The 18,285-nt window shown below is 46.0% G+C and overlaps 1 protein-coding gene across 2 annotated transcripts in view; it reads right to left on the minus strand.

Annotated features, from left to right (window-relative positions):
- LOC134983048 (glucose-6-phosphate exchanger SLC37A1-like) overlaps positions 1–18,285 on the minus strand; it is a 164,080-nt gene that overhangs the window by 38,334 nt on the left and 107,461 nt on the right. For both annotated transcript variants that reach the window (XM_063948746.1, XM_063948747.1), the window contains exons 13-14: positions 16,119–16,181; positions 14,837–14,922 (exon numbers count right to left, since the gene is read on the minus strand). In XM_063948746.1, coding sequence (XP_063804816.1) covers positions 14,837–14,922; positions 16,119–16,181 — 149 coding nt within the window. The remainder of the gene's footprint in view (positions 1–14,836; positions 14,923–16,118; positions 16,182–18,285) is intronic.

The following is an 18,285-nucleotide window of genomic DNA, read 5'->3' on the forward strand; positions in this document are numbered from 1 at the left end:
GATGTCTGACTCCATATAAGGACAGAAAGGTGAGGGTACCACAGAGACTAATGACGTAGGATGTCTGACTCCGTATAAGGAGAGAAAGGTGAGGGTAATGCAGAGAATAATGACGTAGGATGTCTGACTCTGTATAAGGACAGAAAGGTGAGGGTAATGCAGAGACTAATGACGTAGGATGTCTGACTCTGCATTACCCTCACCTTTCTGTCCTTATACAGAGTCAGACATCCTACGTCATTATTCTCTGCGTTACCCTCACCTTTCTGTCCTTATACAGAGACTAATGACGTAGGATGTCTGACTCCATATAAGGACAGAAAGGTGAGGGTACCACAGAGACTAATGACGTAGGATGTCTGACTCCGTATAAGGAGAGAAAGGTGAGGGTAATGCAGAGAATAATGACGTAGGATGTCTGACTCTGTATAAGGACAGAAAGGTGAGGGCAATGCAGAGACTAATGACGTAGGATGTCTGACTCTGTATAAGGAGAGAAAGGTGAGGGCAATGCAGAGACTAATGACGTAGGATGTCTGACTCCGTATAAGGAGAGAAAGGTGAGGGTAATGCAGAGAATAATGACGTAGGATGTCTGACTCCATATAAGGACAGAAAGGTGAGGGTACCACAGAGACTAATGACGTAGGATGTCTGACTCCGTATAAGGAGAGAAAGGTGAGGGTAATGCAGAGAATAATGACGTAGGATGTCTGACTCTGTATAAGGACAGAAAGGTGAGGGCAATGCAGAGACTAATGACGTAGGATGTCTGACTCCATATAAGGACAGAAAGGTGAGGGTAATGCAGAGACTAATGACGTAGGATGTCTGACTCCGTATAAGGAGAGAAAGGTGAAGGTAACGCAGAGACTAATGACGTAGGATGTCTGACTCCATATAAGGAGAGAAAGGTGAGGGTAATGCAGAGAATAATGACGTAGGATGTCTGACACTGTATAAGGACAGAAGGTGAGGGTAACGCAGAGAATAATGACGTAGGATGTCTGACTCCATATAAGGAGAGAAAGGTGAGGGTAATGCAGAGACTAATGATGTAGGATGTCTGACTCTGTATAAGGAGAGAAAGGTGAGGGCAATGCAGAGACTAATGATGTAGGATGTCTGACTCCGTATAAGGAGAGAAAGGTGAAGGTAACGCAGAGACTAATGACGTAGGATGTCTGACTCCATATAAGGAGAGAAAGGTGAGGGTAACGCAGAGACTAATGACGTAGGATGTCTGACTCCATATAAGGAGAGAAAGGTGAGGGTAATGCAGAGACTAATGACGTAGGATGTCTGACTCCATATAAGGACAGAAAGGTGAGGGTACCACAGAGACTAATGACGTAGGATGTCTGACTCCGTATAAGGAGAGAAAGGTGAGGGTAATGCAGAGAATAATGACGTAGGATGTCTGACTCTGTATAAGGACAGAAAGGTGAGGGCAATGCAGAGACTAATGACGTAGGATGTCTGACTCTGCATTACCCTCACCTTTCTGTCCTTATACAGAGTCAGACATCCTACGTCATTATTCTCTGCGTTACCCTCACCTTTCTGTCCTTATACAGAGACTAATGACGTAGGATGTCTGACTCCATATAAGGACAGAAAGGTGAGGGTACCACAGAGACTAATGACGTAGGATGTCTGACTCCGTATAAGGAGAGAAAGGTGAGGGTAATGCAGAGAATAATGACGTAGGATGTCTGACTCTGTATAAGGACAGAAAGGTGAGGGCAATGCAGAGACTAATGACGTAGGATGTCTGACTCCATATAAGGACAGAAAGGTGAGGGTAATGCAGAGACTAATGACGTAGGATGTCTGACTCCGTATAAGGAGAGAAAGGTGAAGGTAACGCAGAGACTAATGACGTAGGATGTCTGACTCCATATAAGGAGAGAAAGGTGAGGGTAATGCAGAGAATAATGACGTAGGATGTCTGACTCTGTATAAGGACAGAAAGGTGAGGGTAATGCAGAGACTAATGACGTAGGATGTCTGACTCTGTATAAGGAGAGAAAGGTGAGGGCAATGCAGAGACTAATGACGTAGGATGTCTGACTCCGTATAAGGAGAGAAAGGTGAGGGTAATGCAGAGAATAATGACGTAGGATGTCTGACTCTGTATAAGGACAGAAAGGTGAGGGTAATGCAGAGAATAATGACGTAGGATGTCTGACTCTGTATAAGGACAGAAGGTGAGGGTAACGCAGAGAATAATGACGTAGGATGTCTGACTCTGTATAAGGAGAGAAAGGTGAGGGTAATGCAGAGAATAATGACGTAGGATGTCTGACTCTGTATAAGGACAGAAAGGTGAGGGCAATGCAGAGACTAATGACGTAGGATGTCTGACTCTGCATTACCCTCACCTTTCTGTCCTTATACAGAGTCAGACATCCTACGTCATTATTCTCTGCGTTACCCTCACCTTTCTGTCCTTATACAGAGACTAATGACGTAGGATGTCTGACTCCATATAAGGACAGAAAGGTGAGGGTACCACAGAGACTAATGACGTAGGATGTCTGACTCCGTATAAGGAGAGAAAGGTGAGGGTAATGCAGAGAATAATGACGTAGGATGTCTGACTCTGTATAAGGACAGAAAGGTGAGGGCAATGCAGAGACTAATGACGTAGGATGTCTGACTCCATATAAGGACAGAAAGGTGAGGGTAATGCAGAGACTAATGACGTAGGATGTCTGACTCCATATAATGAGGGTAACCGCCAGAGACCATAATGACGTAGGATGTATGACTCTGTATAAGGACAGAAAGGTGAGGGTAATGCAAGAGACTAATGACGTAGGATGTCTGACTCCATATAAGTGACGAGAAAGGTGAGGGTAATGCAGAGACTAATGACTGTAGGATGTCTGACTCCTGTATAAGGAGCAGAAAGGTGAGGGCAATGCAGAGACTATGATGTAGGATGTCTGACTCCGATAAGGAGAGAAAGGTGAAGGTAACGCAGAGACTAATGACGTAGGATGTTCTGACTCCATATAAGGAGAGAAAGGTGAGGGTAATGCAGAGACTAATGATGTTAGGATGTCTGACTCTGTATAAGGAGAGAAAGGTGAGGGCAATGCAGAGACTAATGATGTAGGATGTCTGACTCCGTATAAGGAGAGAAGGTGAGGGTAACGCAGAGAATAATGACGTAGGATGTCTTGACTCCATATAAGGAGGAGTAAGGTGAGGGTAATGCAGAGACTAATGATGTAGGATGTCTGACTCTGTATAAGGAGAGAAGTAGAGGGCAATGCAGAGACTAATGATGTAGGATGTCTGACTCCGTATAAGGAGAGAAAGGTGAAGGTAACGCAGAGACTAATGACGTAGGATGTCTGACTCCATATAAGGAGAGAAAGGTGAGGGTAACGCAGAGACTAATGACGTAGGATGTCTGACTCCATATAAGGAGAGAAAGGTGAGGGTAATGCAGAGACTAATGACGTAGGATGTCTGACTCCATATAAGGACAGAAAGGTGAGGGTACCACAGAGACTAATGACGTAGGATGTCTGACTCCGTATAAGGAGAGAAAGGTGAGGGTAATGCAGAGAATAATGACGTAGGATGTCTGACTCTGTATAAGGACAGAAAGGTGAGGGCAATGCAGAGACTAATGACGTAGGATGTCTGACTCTGCATTACCCTCACCTTTCTGTCCTTATACAGAGTCAGACATCCTACGTCATTATTCTCTGCGTTACCCTCACCTTTCTGTCCTTATACAGAGACTAATGACGTAGGATGTCTGACTCCATATAAGGACAGAAAGGTGAGGGTACCACAGAGACTAATGACGTAGGATGTCTGACTCCGTATAAGGAGAGAAAGGTGAGGGTAATGCAGAGAATAATGACGTAGGATGTCTGACTCTGTATAAGGACAGAAAGGTGAGGGCAATGCAGAGACTAATGACGTAGGATGTCTGACTCCATATAAGGACAGAAAGGTGAGGGTAATGCAGAGACTAATGACGTAGGATGTCTGACTCCGTATAAGGAGAGAAAGGTGAAGGTAACGCAGAGACTAATGACGTAGGATGTCTGACTCCATATAAGGAGAGAAAGGTGAGGGTAATGCAGAGAATAATGACGTAGGATGTCTGACTCTGTATAAGGACAGAAAGGTGAGGGTAATGCAGAGACTAATGACGTAGGATGTCTGACTCTGTATAAGGACAGAAAGGTGAGGGTAATGCAGAGACTAATGACGTAGGATGTCTGACTCTGTATAAGGAGAGAAAGGTGAGGGCAATGCAGAGACTAATGACGTAGGATGTCTGACTCCGTATAAGGAGAGAAAGGTGAGGGTAATGCAGAGAATAATGACGTAGGATGTCTGACTCTGTATAAGGACAGAAAGGTGAGGGTAATGCAGAGAATAATGACGTAGGATGTCTGACTCTGTATAAGGACAGAAGGTGAGGGTAACGCAGAGAATAATGACGTAGGATGTCTGACTCTGTATAAGGAGAGAAAGGTGAGGGTAACGCAGAGACTAATGACGTAGGATGTCTGACTCCATATAAGGAGAGAAAGGTGAGGGTAATGCAGAGACTAATGATGTAGGATGTCTGACTCTGTATAAGGAGAGAAAGGTGAGGGCAATGCAGAGACTAATGATGTAGGATGTCTGACTCCGTATAAGGAGAGAAAGGTGAAGGTAACGCAGAGACTAATGACGTAGGATGTCTGACTCCATATAAGGAGAGAAAGGTGAGGGTAACGCAGAGACTAATGACGTAGGATGTCTGACTCTGTATAAGGAGAGAAAGGTGAAGGTAACGCAGAGACTAATGACGTAGGATGTCTGACTCCATATAAGGAGAGAAAGGTGAGTGTAATGCAGAGACTAATGACGTAGGATGTCTGACTCTGTATAAGGACAGAAGGTGAGGGTAACGCAGAGACTAATGACGTAGGATGTCTGACTCTGTATAAGGACAGAAAGGTGAGGGTAATGCAGAGACTAATGACGTAGGATGTCTGACTCCGTATAAGGACAGAAAGGTGAGGGTACCACAGAGACTAATGACGTAGGATGTCTGACTCTGTATAAGGAGAGAAAGGTGAGGGCAATGCAGAGACTAATGATGTAGGATGTCTGACTCCGTATAAGGAGAGAAAGGTGAAGGTAACGCAGAGACTAATGACGTAGGATGTCTGACTCCATATAAGGAGAGAAAGGTGAGGGTAACGCAGAGACTAATGACGTAGGATGTCTGACTCTGTATAAGGAGAGAAAGGTGAAGGTAACGCAGAGACTAATGACGTAGGATGTCTGACTCCATATAAGGAGAGAAAGGTGAGTGTAATGCAGAGACTAATGACGTAGGATGTCTGACTCTGTATAAGGACAGAAGGTGAGGGTAACGCAGAGACTAATGACGTAGGATGTCTGACTCTGTATAAGGACAGAAAGGTGAGGGTAATGCAGAGACTAATGACGTAGGATGTCTGACTCCGTATAAGGACAGAAAGGTGAGGGTACCACAGAGACTAATGACGTAGGATGTCTGACTCCGTATAAGGAGAGAAAGGTGAGGGTAATGCAGAGAATAATGACGTAGGATGTCTGACTCTGTATAAGGACAGAAAGGTGAGGGCAATGCAGAGACTAATGACGTAGGATGTCTGACTCTGTATAAGGTCAGAAAGGTGAGGGTAATGCAGAGACTAATGACGTAGGATGTCTGACTCCGTATAAGGAGAGAAAGGTGTGGGTAATGCAGAGACTAATGACGTAGGATGTCTGACTCCGTATAAGGAGAGAAAGGTGAGGGTAACGCAGAGAATAATGACGTAGGATGTCTGACTCCATATAAGGACAGAAAGGTGAGGGTAATGCAGAGAATAATGACGTAGGATGTCTGACTCTGTATAAGGAGAGAAAGGTGAAGGTAACGCAGAGACTAATGACGTAGGATGTCTGACTCCATATAAGGAGAGAAAGGTGAGGGTAATGCAGAGAATAATGACGTAGGATGTCTGACTCTGTATAAGGACAGAAAGGTGAGGGTAATGCAGAGACTAATGACGTAGGATGTCTGACTCTGTATAAGGAGAGAAAGGTGAGGGCAATGCAGAGACTAATGACGTAGGATGTCTGACTCCGTATAAGGAGAGAAAGGTGAGGGTAATGCAGAGAATAATGACGTAGGATGTCTGACTCCATATAAGGACAGAAAGGTGAGGGTACCACAGAGACTAATGACGTAGGATGTCTGACTCCGTATAAGGAGAGAAAGGTGAGGGTAATGCAGAGAATAATGACGTAGGATGTCTGACTCTGTATAAGGACAGAAAGGTGAGGGCAATGCAGAGACTAATGACGTAGGATGTCTGACTCCGTATAAGGAGAGAAAGGTGAGGGTAATGCAGAGAATAATGACGTAGGATGTCTGACTCCATATAAGGACAGAAAGGTGAGGGTACCACAGAGACTAATGACGTAGGATGTCTGACTCCGTATAAGGAGAGAAAGGTGAGGGTAATGCAGAGAATAATGACGTAGGATGTCTGACTCTGTATAAGGACAGAAAGGTGAGGGCAATGCAGAGACTAATGACGTAGGATGTCTGACTCTGTATAAGGACAGAAAGGTGAGGGTAATGCAGAGACTAATGACGTAGGATGTCTGACTCCATATAAGGACAGAAAGGTGAGGGTACCACAGAGACTAATGACGTAGGATGTCTGACTCCGTATAAGGAGAGAAAGGTGAGGGTAATGCAGAGAATAATGACGTAGGATGTCTGACTCTGTATAAGGACAGAAAGGTGAGGGCAATGCAGAGACTAATGACGTAGGATGTCTGACTCCATATAAGGACAGAAAGGTGAGGGTAATGCAGAGACTAATGACGTAGGATGTCTGACTCCGTATAAGGAGAGAAAGGTGAAGGTAACGCAGAGACTAATGACGTAGGATGTCTGACTCCATATAAGGAGAGAAAGGTGAGGGTAATGCAGAGACTAATGACGTAGGATGTCTGACTCTGTATAAGGACAGAAAGGTGAGGGTAATGCAGAGACTAATGACGTAGGATGTCTGACTCCGTATAAGGAGAGAAAGGTGAAGGTAACGCAGAGACTAATGACGTAGGATGTCTGACTCCATATAAGGAGAGAAAGGTGAGGGTAATGCAGAGAATAATGACGTAGGATGTCTGACACTGTATAAGGACAGAAGGTGAGGGTAACGCAGAGAATAATGACGTAGGATGTCTGACTCTGTATAAGGACAGAAAGGTGAGGGTAATGCAGAGACTAATGACGTAGGATGTCTGACTCTGTATAAGGACAGAAAGGTGAGGGCAATGCAGAGACTAATGACGTAGGATGTCTGACTCCATATAAGGACAGAAAGGTGAGGGTAATGCAGAGACTAATGACGTAGGATGTCTGACTCCGTATAAGGAGAGAAAGGTGAAGGTAACGCAGAGACTAATGACGTAGGATGTCTGACTCCATATAAGGAGAGAAAGGTGAGGGTAATGCAGAGACTAATGACGTAGGATGTCTGACTCTGTATAAGGACAGAAAGGTGAGGGTAATGCAGAGACTAATGACGTAGGATGTCTGACTCCGTATAAGGAGAGAAAGGTGAAGGTAACGCAGAGACTAATGACGTAGGATGTCTGACTCCATATAAGGAGAGAAAGGTGAGGGTAATGCAGAGAATAATGACGTAGGATGTCTGACACTGTATAAGGACAGAAGGTGAGGGTAACGCAGAGAATAATGACGTAGGATGTCTGACTCCATATAAGGAGAGAAAGGTGAGGGTAATGCAGAGACTAATGATGTAGGATGTCTGACTCTGTATAAGGAGAGAAAGGTGAGGGCAATGCAGAGACTAATGATGTAGGATGTCTGACTCCGTATAAGGAGAGAAAGGTGAAGGTAACGCAGAGACTAATGACGTAGGATGTCTGACTCCATATAAGGAGAGAAAGGTGAGGGTAACGCAGAGACTAATGACGTAGGATGTCTGACTCCATATAAGGAGAGAAAGGTGAGGGTAATGCAGAGACTAATGACGTAGGATGTCTGACTCCATATAAGGACAGAAAGGTGAGGGTACCACAGAGACTAATGACGTAGGATGTCTGACTCCGTATAAGGAGAGAAAGGTGAGGGTAATGCAGAGAATAATGACGTAGGATGTCTGACTCTGTATAAGGACAGAAAGGTGAGGGCAATGCAGAGACTAATGACGTAGGATGTCTGACTCTGCATTACCCTCACCTTTCTGTCCTTATACAGAGTCAGACATCCTACGTCATTATTCTCTGCGTTACCCTCACCTTTCTGTCCTTATACAGAGACTAATGACGTAGGATGTCTGACTCCATATAAGGACAGAAAGGTGAGGGTACCACAGAGACTAATGACGTAGGATGTCTGACTCCGTATAAGGAGAGAAAGGTGAGGGTAATGCAGAGAATAATGACGTAGGATGTCTGACTCTGTATAAGGACAGAAAGGTGAGGGCAATGCAGAGACTAATGACGTAGGATGTCTGACTCCATATAAGGACAGAAAGGTGAGGGTAATGCAGAGACTAATGACGTAGGATGTCTGACTCCGTATAAGGAGAGAAAGGTGAAGGTAACGCAGAGACTAATGACGTAGGATGTCTGACTCCATATAAGGAGAGAAAGGTGAGGGTAATGCAGAGAATAATGACGTAGGATGTCTGACTCTGTATAAGGACAGAAAGGTGAGGGTAATGCAGAGACTAATGACGTAGGATGTCTGACTCTGTATAAGGAGAGAAAGGTGAGGGCAATGCAGAGACTAATGACGTAGGATGTCTGACTCCGTATAAGGAGAGAAAGGTGAGGGTAATGCAGAGAATAATGACGTAGGATGTCTGACTCTGTATAAGGACAGAAAGGTGAGGGTAATGCAGAGAATAATGACGTAGGATGTCTGACTCTGTATAAGGACAGAAGGTGAGGGTAACGCAGAGAATAATGACGTAGGATGTCTGACTCTGTATAAGGAGAGAAAGGTGAGGGTAACGCAGAGACTAATGACGTAGGATGTCTGACTCTGTATAAGGAGAGAAAGGTGAGGGCAATGCAGAGACTAATGATGTAGGATGTCTGACTCCGTATAAGGAGAGAAAGGTGAAGGTAACGCAGAGACTAATGACGTAGGATGTCTGACTCCATATAAGGAGAGAAAGGTGAGGGTAACGCAGAGACTAATGACGTAGGATGTCTGACTCTGTATAAGGAGAGAAAGGTGAAGGTAACGCAGAGACTAATGACGTAGGATGTCTGACTCCATATAAGGAGAGAAAGGTGAGTGTAATGCAGAGACTAATGACGTAGGATGTCTGACTCTGTATAAGGACAGAAGGTGAGGGTAACGCAGAGACTAATGACGTAGGATGTCTGACTCTGTATAAGGACAGAAAGGTGAGGGTAATGCAGAGACTAATGACGTAGGATGTCTGACTCCGTATAAGGACAGAAAGGTGAGGGTACCACAGAGACTAATGACGTAGGATGTCTGACTCTGTATAAGGAGAGAAAGGTGAGGGCAATGCAGAGACTAATGATGTAGGATGTCTGACTCCGTATAAGGAGAGAAAGGTGAAGGTAACGCAGAGACTAATGACGTAGGATGTCTGACTCCATATAAGGAGAGAAAGGTGAGGGTAACGCAGAGACTAATGACGTAGGATGTCTGACTCTGTATAAGGAGAGAAAGGTGAAGGTAACGCAGAGACTAATGACGTAGGATGTCTGACTCCATATAAGGAGAGAAAGGTGAGTGTAATGCAGAGACTAATGACGTAGGATGTCTGACTCTGTATAAGGACAGAAGGTGAGGGTAACGCAGAGACTAATGACGTAGGATGTCTGACTCTGTATAAGGACAGAAAGGTGAGGGTAATGCAGAGACTAATGACGTAGGATGTCTGACTCCGTATAAGGACAGAAAGGTGAGGGTACCACAGAGACTAATGACGTAGGATGTCTGACTCCGTATAAGGAGAGAAAGGTGAGGGTAATGCAGAGAATAATGACGTAGGATGTCTGACTCTGTATAAGGACAGAAAGGTGAGGGCAATGCAGAGACTAATGACGTAGGATGTCTGACTCTGTATAAGGACAGAAAGGTGAGGGTAATGCAGAGACTAATGACGTAGGATGTCTGACTCCGTATAAGGAGAGAAAGGTGAGGGTAACGCAGAGAATAATGACGTAGGATGTCTGACTCCATATAAGGACAGAAAGGTGAGGGTAATGCAGAGAATAATGACGTAGGATGTCTGACTCTGTATAAGGAGAGAAAGGTGAGGGTAACGCAGAGAATAATGACGTAGGATGTCTGACTCCATATAAGGAGAGAAAGGTGTGGGTAATGCAGAGACTAATGACGTAGGATGTCTGACTCTGTATAAGGAGAGAAAGGTGAGGGTAACGCAGAGAATAATGACGTAGGATGTCTGACTCCATATAAGGAGAGAAAGGTGTGGGTAATGCAGAGACTAATGACGTAGGATGTCTGACTCTGTATAAGGAGAGAAAGGTGAGGGTAACGCAGAGAACAATGACGTAGGATGTCTGACTCTGTATAAGGAGAGAAAGGTGAGGGTAACGCAGAGAATAATGACGTATGATGTCTGACTCCATATAAGGAGAGAAAGGTGTGGGTAATGCAGAGACTAATGACGTAGGATGTCTGACTCTGTATAAGGAGAGAAAGGTGTGGGTAATGCAGAGACTAATGACGTAGGATGTCTGACTCCATATAAGGAGATAAAGGTGAGGCCAACGAAGAGACTGACGTCTGACTCCGTATAAGAACTGAAAGGTGAATGTAATGCAGAGAATAATGAAGTAGGATGTCTGACTCTGTATAAGGAGAGAAAGGTGAGGGTAACGCAGCGAATAATGACGTAGGATGTCTGACTCTGTATAAGGACAGAAAGGTGAGGATAACGCAGAGAATAATGCCGTAGGATGTCTGACTCTGTATAAGGACAGAAGGTGAGGGTAATGCAGAGAATAATGACGTAGGATGTCTGACTCTGTATAAGGACAGAAGGTGAGGGTAACGCAGAGAATAATGACGTAGGATGTCTGACTCCATATAAGGACAGAAAGGTGAGGGTAATGCAGAGAATAATGACGTAGGATGTCTGACTCTGTATAAGGAGAGAAAGGTGAGGGTAACGCAGAGAATAATGACGTAGGATGTCTGACTCCATATAAGGAGAGAAAGGTGTGGGTAATGCAGAGACTAATGACGTAGGATGTCTGACTCTGTATAAGGAGAGAAAGGTGAGGGTAACGCAGAGAATAATGACGTAGGATGTCTGACTCTGTATAAGGAGAGAAAGGTGAGGGTAACGCAGAGAATAATGACGTATGATGTCTGACTCCATATAAGGAGAGAAAGGTGTGGGTAATGCAGAGACTAATGACGTAGGATGTCTGACTCTGTATAAGGAGAGAAAGGTGTGGGTAATGCAGAGACTAATGACGTAGGATGTCTGACTCCATATAAGGAGATAAAGGTGAGGCCAACGAAGAGACTGACGTCTGACTCCGTATAAGAACTGAAAGGTGAATGTAATGCAGAGAATAATGAAGTAGGATGTCTGACTCTGTATAAGGAGAGAAAGGTGAGGGTAACGCAGAGAATAATGACGTAGGATGTCTGACTCTGTATAAGGACAGAAAGGTGAGGATAACGCAGAGAATAATGACGTAGGATGTCTGACTCCGTATAAGGACAGAAGGTGAGGGTAATGCAGAGAACAATGAAGGCCATCACTTATGACAACGGATAAAACACATGATCTGATGGACCCTGATTGGAATGAATGTTGGCGCTCAGCGGTGCGGGCATTGGCTAGACGGCTGCACTGGGGATTGTACGAGGGCAGTGACTGGTAAGTGCACACCGCGTGGCCAGCTGACAAAGAACTGGGTCTGGATGTAAATGGCTACTGAATGTTCAGCCCCACAGATGGGCAACCGTGCGCCACATTACTGATACTCTGATTCAGGGACGGATGCAGACGCCTCTCGGTGCACAGTACAATGTGTGAGCTACACATTGCGCTCTACTGCAGACAACGTGTGACGCCTCCAGTCAGCTCAGGAATGCTGGGATATAAAGGATTGGAAATGGGTCATGTGATCTGACATATCAGGTGTTCAGTTACACCATGCAGATGGAGACAATATGGAGACAACAGCACAAAGCATGGATCCTACTAAATCTGCTACCATCAGACCTCCAGGAACATGCAGTTCATAGCATGTGGTTAATATTCCCCATAAAGAATACCAAGCGTTAATAGAATCCATGCCTAGAATAATTACAACCGTAATCCGTGAAAAAGATGCCCTAACAAAGTACTAAGTCAGTGGTCATAGTAATATGCCTACTTAGTGCATCGTAACCAACCTGTGCCCGTGGCCTTTATATAGCCACTAACCTGTGCCCGTGGCCTTTATACAGCCACTAACCTGTGCCTGTGGCCTTTATACAGCCACTAACCTGTGCCCTTTATACAGCCACTAACCTGTGCCCGTGGCCTTTATACAGCCACTAACCTGTGCCCGTGGCCTTTATACAGCCACTAACCTGTGCCCGTGGCCTTTATACAGCCACTAACCTGTGCCCGTGGCCTTTATACAGCCACTAACCTGTGCCCGTGGCCTTTATACAGCCACTACAATCTGGCTTTCGCCCACTCCACTCCACCGAGACAGCCCTGGTGAAAGTCACCAGTGACATGCTTTCGGCCAAATCCAAGGGCCACTTCTCTTTGCTCATCCTTCTGGACCTCTCTGCTGCCTTTGACACAATGGATCATCCTCTCCTCGTCCACACACTCCAAAATGTTGGCCTCTCTAGCACCGTCCTTGACTGGTTTACCTCATACCTCACTAACTGCTCCTTCTCTGTGTCTGCCTCCGGAACCACCTCACACCCTTCCATCCTTCCTGTTGGTGTCCCTCAAGGTTCTGTCCTAGGCCCCCTTCTGTTCTTCCTGTACACCTCTTCCCTGGTGCGCTCATTAACTCCTTTGGCCTTCAATACCACCTCTATGCTGATGACACACAACTCTACCTCTCCTCTCCTCTCCTGATCTGTCCCTCTCTGTCCTCTCTCAGGTCTCCAGCTGTCTCTCTGCCATCTCCTCCTGGATGTCTGAGCGCTCTCTGAAGCTCAACATGGATAAAACTGAACTTATTATCTTTCCCCCAGCCAGAGCACCACCCCCTACAAATATCTCTATCACTGTTGACAACACTATCATCTCCCCCGTTTCCCAACTCCGCTGCCTGGGCATCACTCTTGACTCCTCCCTCTCCTTTGCACCCCAAATCCAAGCTCTGGCGCAATCTTGTCGGTTCCAGCTACGCAACATTGCTCGCATCAGGCCATTCCTCTCCCAGAGTGCAACTAAACTCATCATCCACTCACTGGTCATCTCACATCTCGACTACTGCAATGTCCTCCTCACTGGCCTCACTTGCTCCCACATCGCTCCCCTCCAATCTGTCCTCAACTCCGCAGCTAGGCTCATCTTCCTCTCCCGCCGCTCCACTTCTGCCACTCCCCTTCGACAAAATCTACACTGGCTCCCATTCCCCTACAGAATCCTCTTCAAACTCCTCACCCTCACATACAAGGCCATCTCCAGTTCCACTGCTCCCTACATCTCCAACCTCCTTTCCCTTCATACTCCCTCCCGCCCCCTACGGTCGGCTGATGACCGTCGCCTCTCCTCTGCCTTGGTCACTGCTTCCCATGCACGAGTTTAGGATTTTGCCTGTGCTGCACCCCTTCAGTGGAATGCGCTCCCCCGCTCCATTAGACTCTCCCCGACCTTGCAAAGCTTCAAACGGGCACTGAAAACCCACCTATTTATCAAAGCGTACCCCTCCAATGCATAACCTAGTCCTTAGGCTGCGCCTCCATCCCCCTGCCCCATGCCTTAGACATCTCTGCTTTGCTCGCATACCACCATCAGGCTTCTACCTGCTTGCTTGCACTTCATGTCATCTGTCTGTTGCCCCTCCCCACTAGATTGTTAGCTCTTCAGAGCAGGGCCCTCTTTCCTCTTATCTAAGCCCTCTTCTTGACACATTTCACTTAGCGACCATCTTTACCTGCTTTTTCTCGTGCTTGTAAATGGCTCCTCTCTATCTATGGCCGCCAGCCCCAAGTAGTACAATGATTACTCCTTCGCTACTTACATCTAAGCTGTATTATGTTGTGAGAACTGTGTTGCTCTTTGTTACCTGCACTCCATTTTTGTTATTTATTTACTGTTATGCTAAGTTTTGTCTCCCTGTACTGTCCTTTGTATGGCGCTGCGAAACACTTGTGGTGCCCTATAAATAAAATGTAATAATAATAACCTGTGCCCGTGGCCTTTATACAGCCACTAACCTGTGCCCGTGGCCTTTATACAGCCACTAACCTGTGCCCGTGGCCTTTATACAGCCACTAACCTGTGCCCGTGGCCTTTATACAGCCACTAACCTGTGCCCGTGGCATTTATACAGCCACTAGCCTGCGCCTGTGGCCTTTATATGGTCACTAACCTGCGCCCGTGACCTTTATATGGTCACTAACCTGTGCCCATGGCATTTATATGGTCCGTAACCTGTGCCCGTGGCATTTATATGGTCAGTAACCTGTGCCCGTGGCCTTTATACAGCCACTAACCTGAGCCCATGGCTTTTATATAGTCACCAACCCATGGTAGCCATTAGCTTGTGCCTATTGGTCTTACTGTCTTGCTGCCATCATACTCACAGTGGGCGCTGCACAAAACAACATCATTCCACAAGTTGTTGCTCGTTTGTGAGATTTATCGGAGATCACTCCGGCTAGAATTCCACCTGTACCAAGAATAACCAAAGATTTTCAGGTTTTTGTTAAAGCTTAACGTAGAATTACCCACAGACTTTGCCCAAACAATACCCTTCTCAGGCCCTGCCCACAGACCCACCTCAGGCCCTGCCCACATACCCTACCCGAGCAATACCCACAGACTTTGCCCAAGCAATACCCATCCCAGGTCCTGCCCGCAGACCCTACCTCAGGCCCTGCCCACAGACCCTACCTCAGGCCCTCAACAGAGACCCTACCTCAGGTCCTCACCAGAGACCCTACCTCAGGCCGTCACCAGAGACCCTACCTGAGCGATACCCACAGACTTTTCCCAAGCAACACCCTTCCCAGGTCCTGTCCACAGACCCACCTCAGGCCCTGCCCACAGACTTCGCCCAAGCAATACCCTTCTCAGGCCCTGCCTGCAGACCCACCTCAGGCCCTCACCACAGACCCACCTCAGGCCCTCACCACAGACCCACCTCAGGTCCTCACCACAGACCCACCTCAGGTCCTCACCACAGACCCACCTCAGGTCCTCACCACAGACCCACCTCAGGTCCTCACCACAGACCCACCTCAGGTCCTCACCACAGACCCACCTCAGGTCCTCACCACAGACCCACCTCAGGTCCTCACCACAGACCCACCTCAGGTCCTCACCACAGACCCACCCCAGGTCCTCACCACAGACCCACCCCAGGTCCTCACCACAGACCCACCCCAGGTCCTCACCACAGACCCACCCCAGGTCCTCACCACAGACCCACCTCAGGTCCTCACCACAGACTCTACCTGAGCAATACCCACAGACTTGGCCCAAGCAACACCCTTCCCAGGTCCTGTCCACAGACCCACCTCAGGCCCTGCCCACACACCCACCTCAGGCCATGTCTTTGGCAACAACACAAGAAGCCATGTTCACAGACACTCCCCAGGTCATGCCCACAGACTCTTCAGGTCACAACAAGGGTGCTCCCTAGCTATCTCCAAACAATGCCTTCAACAGGCCTAATCATAAGCTCTTACCCTGGTTAATGTACATGCCATTATGTACTAATGGTGTCTAATACACCCAGTAAAAGATCTGACCTCTAATTAATTATTGTTAAAAAAAATGAATTGAATGAAATTAATTTTCATTGATGTATAAATCCCCAAACTTGTGATTCGCCCCTTACGATACACAAAATGTAAAATTCACCTATAATTCCACCAACGTCAAACAGTGTAGATAAGTCCCCAGCGTGTCGTGCATCCATATGACCTGCAGGGACAAGAAGCAGGATGCACTTTGGAAAGGATCACACATTATAAGGGCACATTCTATAGGGTGCAATTACATGGGGTCATAGAGAAAGGCGTTATGTTGTGTAATAGGAGGCGTTATACTGCGTAATAGGAGGCATTATAGTGAGGAATGGGAGGTGTTATACTGTGTAACGGGAGGCGTTATATTGTGTAATAGGCATCCTAGTGAGGAATGGGAGGAGTCCTAGTGAGGAATGGGAGGAGTTACTGTATAATAGGAGGAGTTATAGGGGAGATTTATATAGCATAATCCGAGACTGACGCTTTCAGTCCCAGGACATGCCACCCGACACCAGCATTAGACGGTATCTTCCGCAATTGAAGTACCATAAACAGGTAATATAACTGCAATGAAGATGGCAGTGTATGACAATTTGAGCGACTTTACGTGAGGTGTCAAAGAGATGGATCACTATCTCCGAAATCAACACAAAATTTGAATTTTCATGTCCAACAATTTTGAGGGTAAATCGCAACTACATAACATCAGGGAAGGTGCACCACTGCTGCCAACAGAAAATCTAGACAATTGCACACTTGCTCATCTGGCACGTTGTGGTTTTCAACAATGCTGCAGATAACAGCAATATGTAATGCTGGGGAAAGCCAGATACACTAAAGAATGGAGACATGGAAGTCGAAGAATGTCCAGAATTATTATATGCAAACTCTGCAAAGGGTAGATGGTCAACCCAATCATCCCGACATTTAGAAATGTAACACCGAAGATACTGCTCCAAGGATTCATTAACCCGCTCTGTCTGGATTGTGGATGATACCCTGAAGACAAACTGACGTTGATCCAAATTCAGAACAAAAAGACTTCCATATATGTGCCACAAATTGGGTGACCCTATTAGTGACAATGTCTAGAGGTAACCTATGAATTCCAAAGATGTGTTGAATGAACAAAAAGGCAAGATCTTTGACACCAGGTAATTTGGACAGGGGAATAAGGTGAGCCATCTTATTGAAACGGTCGACTACAACCCAGATGACCAAGCACTTGGAGGATTTCGGCAGATTCACAACAGCAGCCATAGATAAATGAGTCCATGGTTTGGTGGGTACTGATAAAGGTAGAAAGTGTCCTGAGGGAAGAACTGTAAGAGACTTGTTTTTGGCACAGACATTACACGCCCTTATGAACTCCCGTACATCAGTTTTGATTGTCGGAAACCACACAGAACATAAGAGAAGGTCCAAAGTTTTAGTAATCCCTGGATGCCCTGAGGTTTTATTGAAATGGAACTCTGATAGAAAGCATATATAATATTTCTCTGGTTCAAACAGAAATCCAGAGGGAGTTTCAGATGGAGCCTGTGCTGACTGAATGAGTGATTCGAGATCCATGGTGAGACCAGCAAGGATGCATTTTGGAGAAATAATAGGCACCGGGGAGCTAGAGACTTCTTGACTTGGCACAAAACTCCGGGATAGAGCGTCAGCCTTTACATTCTTTAGCCTAAAAGTTATTCTTTGGCCTAAAAGTTATAAAAAAAATGTAATCTAGCAAAAAACAGTGCCCATCTGGCCTGTCGAGAGTTTAACCTCCTCGCTGATTTAATGTTAGCCAGATTTTTGTGATTGGTAAATACCGTTAATGCATGCCTTCCTCCTGCTAACCAGTGTCTCCACTCCTTCAGAGACCATTTGATGGCCAAGAGTTCTCTATTTTCAATGTCATAATTGACTTCAGCAGAAGAGAAAACTTACAGTACGTGAGAAATAGGCACAGGGGTGAAGTTTGTGGTCAACTGGATCTTCTTGAGAGAGAGTTGCTCCTACTCCCAGAAGCATCTACTTCTACTACAAAGGGCAGATCGGGATCATGATCCCGGAGGATAGGAGCAGAGATAAATGCTTTTTTGAGATCCTCAAAAGCTTTAATCGCCTGTGGTGACCAACGAGTGGGATCCGCACCTTTCTTGGTTAAAGTCACAATGGGAGCTACAAATGGTAGAGAAGGAATGGATAAACCTCCTGTAATAATTAGAAAAACTGAGGAAGCGTTGAATGGCTTTCAAACTTGTGGGACGGACCCAATCTAGGATTGCCTA

This window comes from Pseudophryne corroboree (assembly GCF_028390025.1).
Source record: "Pseudophryne corroboree isolate aPseCor3 chromosome 2 unlocalized genomic scaffold, aPseCor3.hap2 SUPER_2_unloc_2, whole genome shotgun sequence".
NCBI lineage: Eukaryota > Metazoa > Chordata > Amphibia > Anura > Myobatrachidae > Pseudophryne > Pseudophryne corroboree.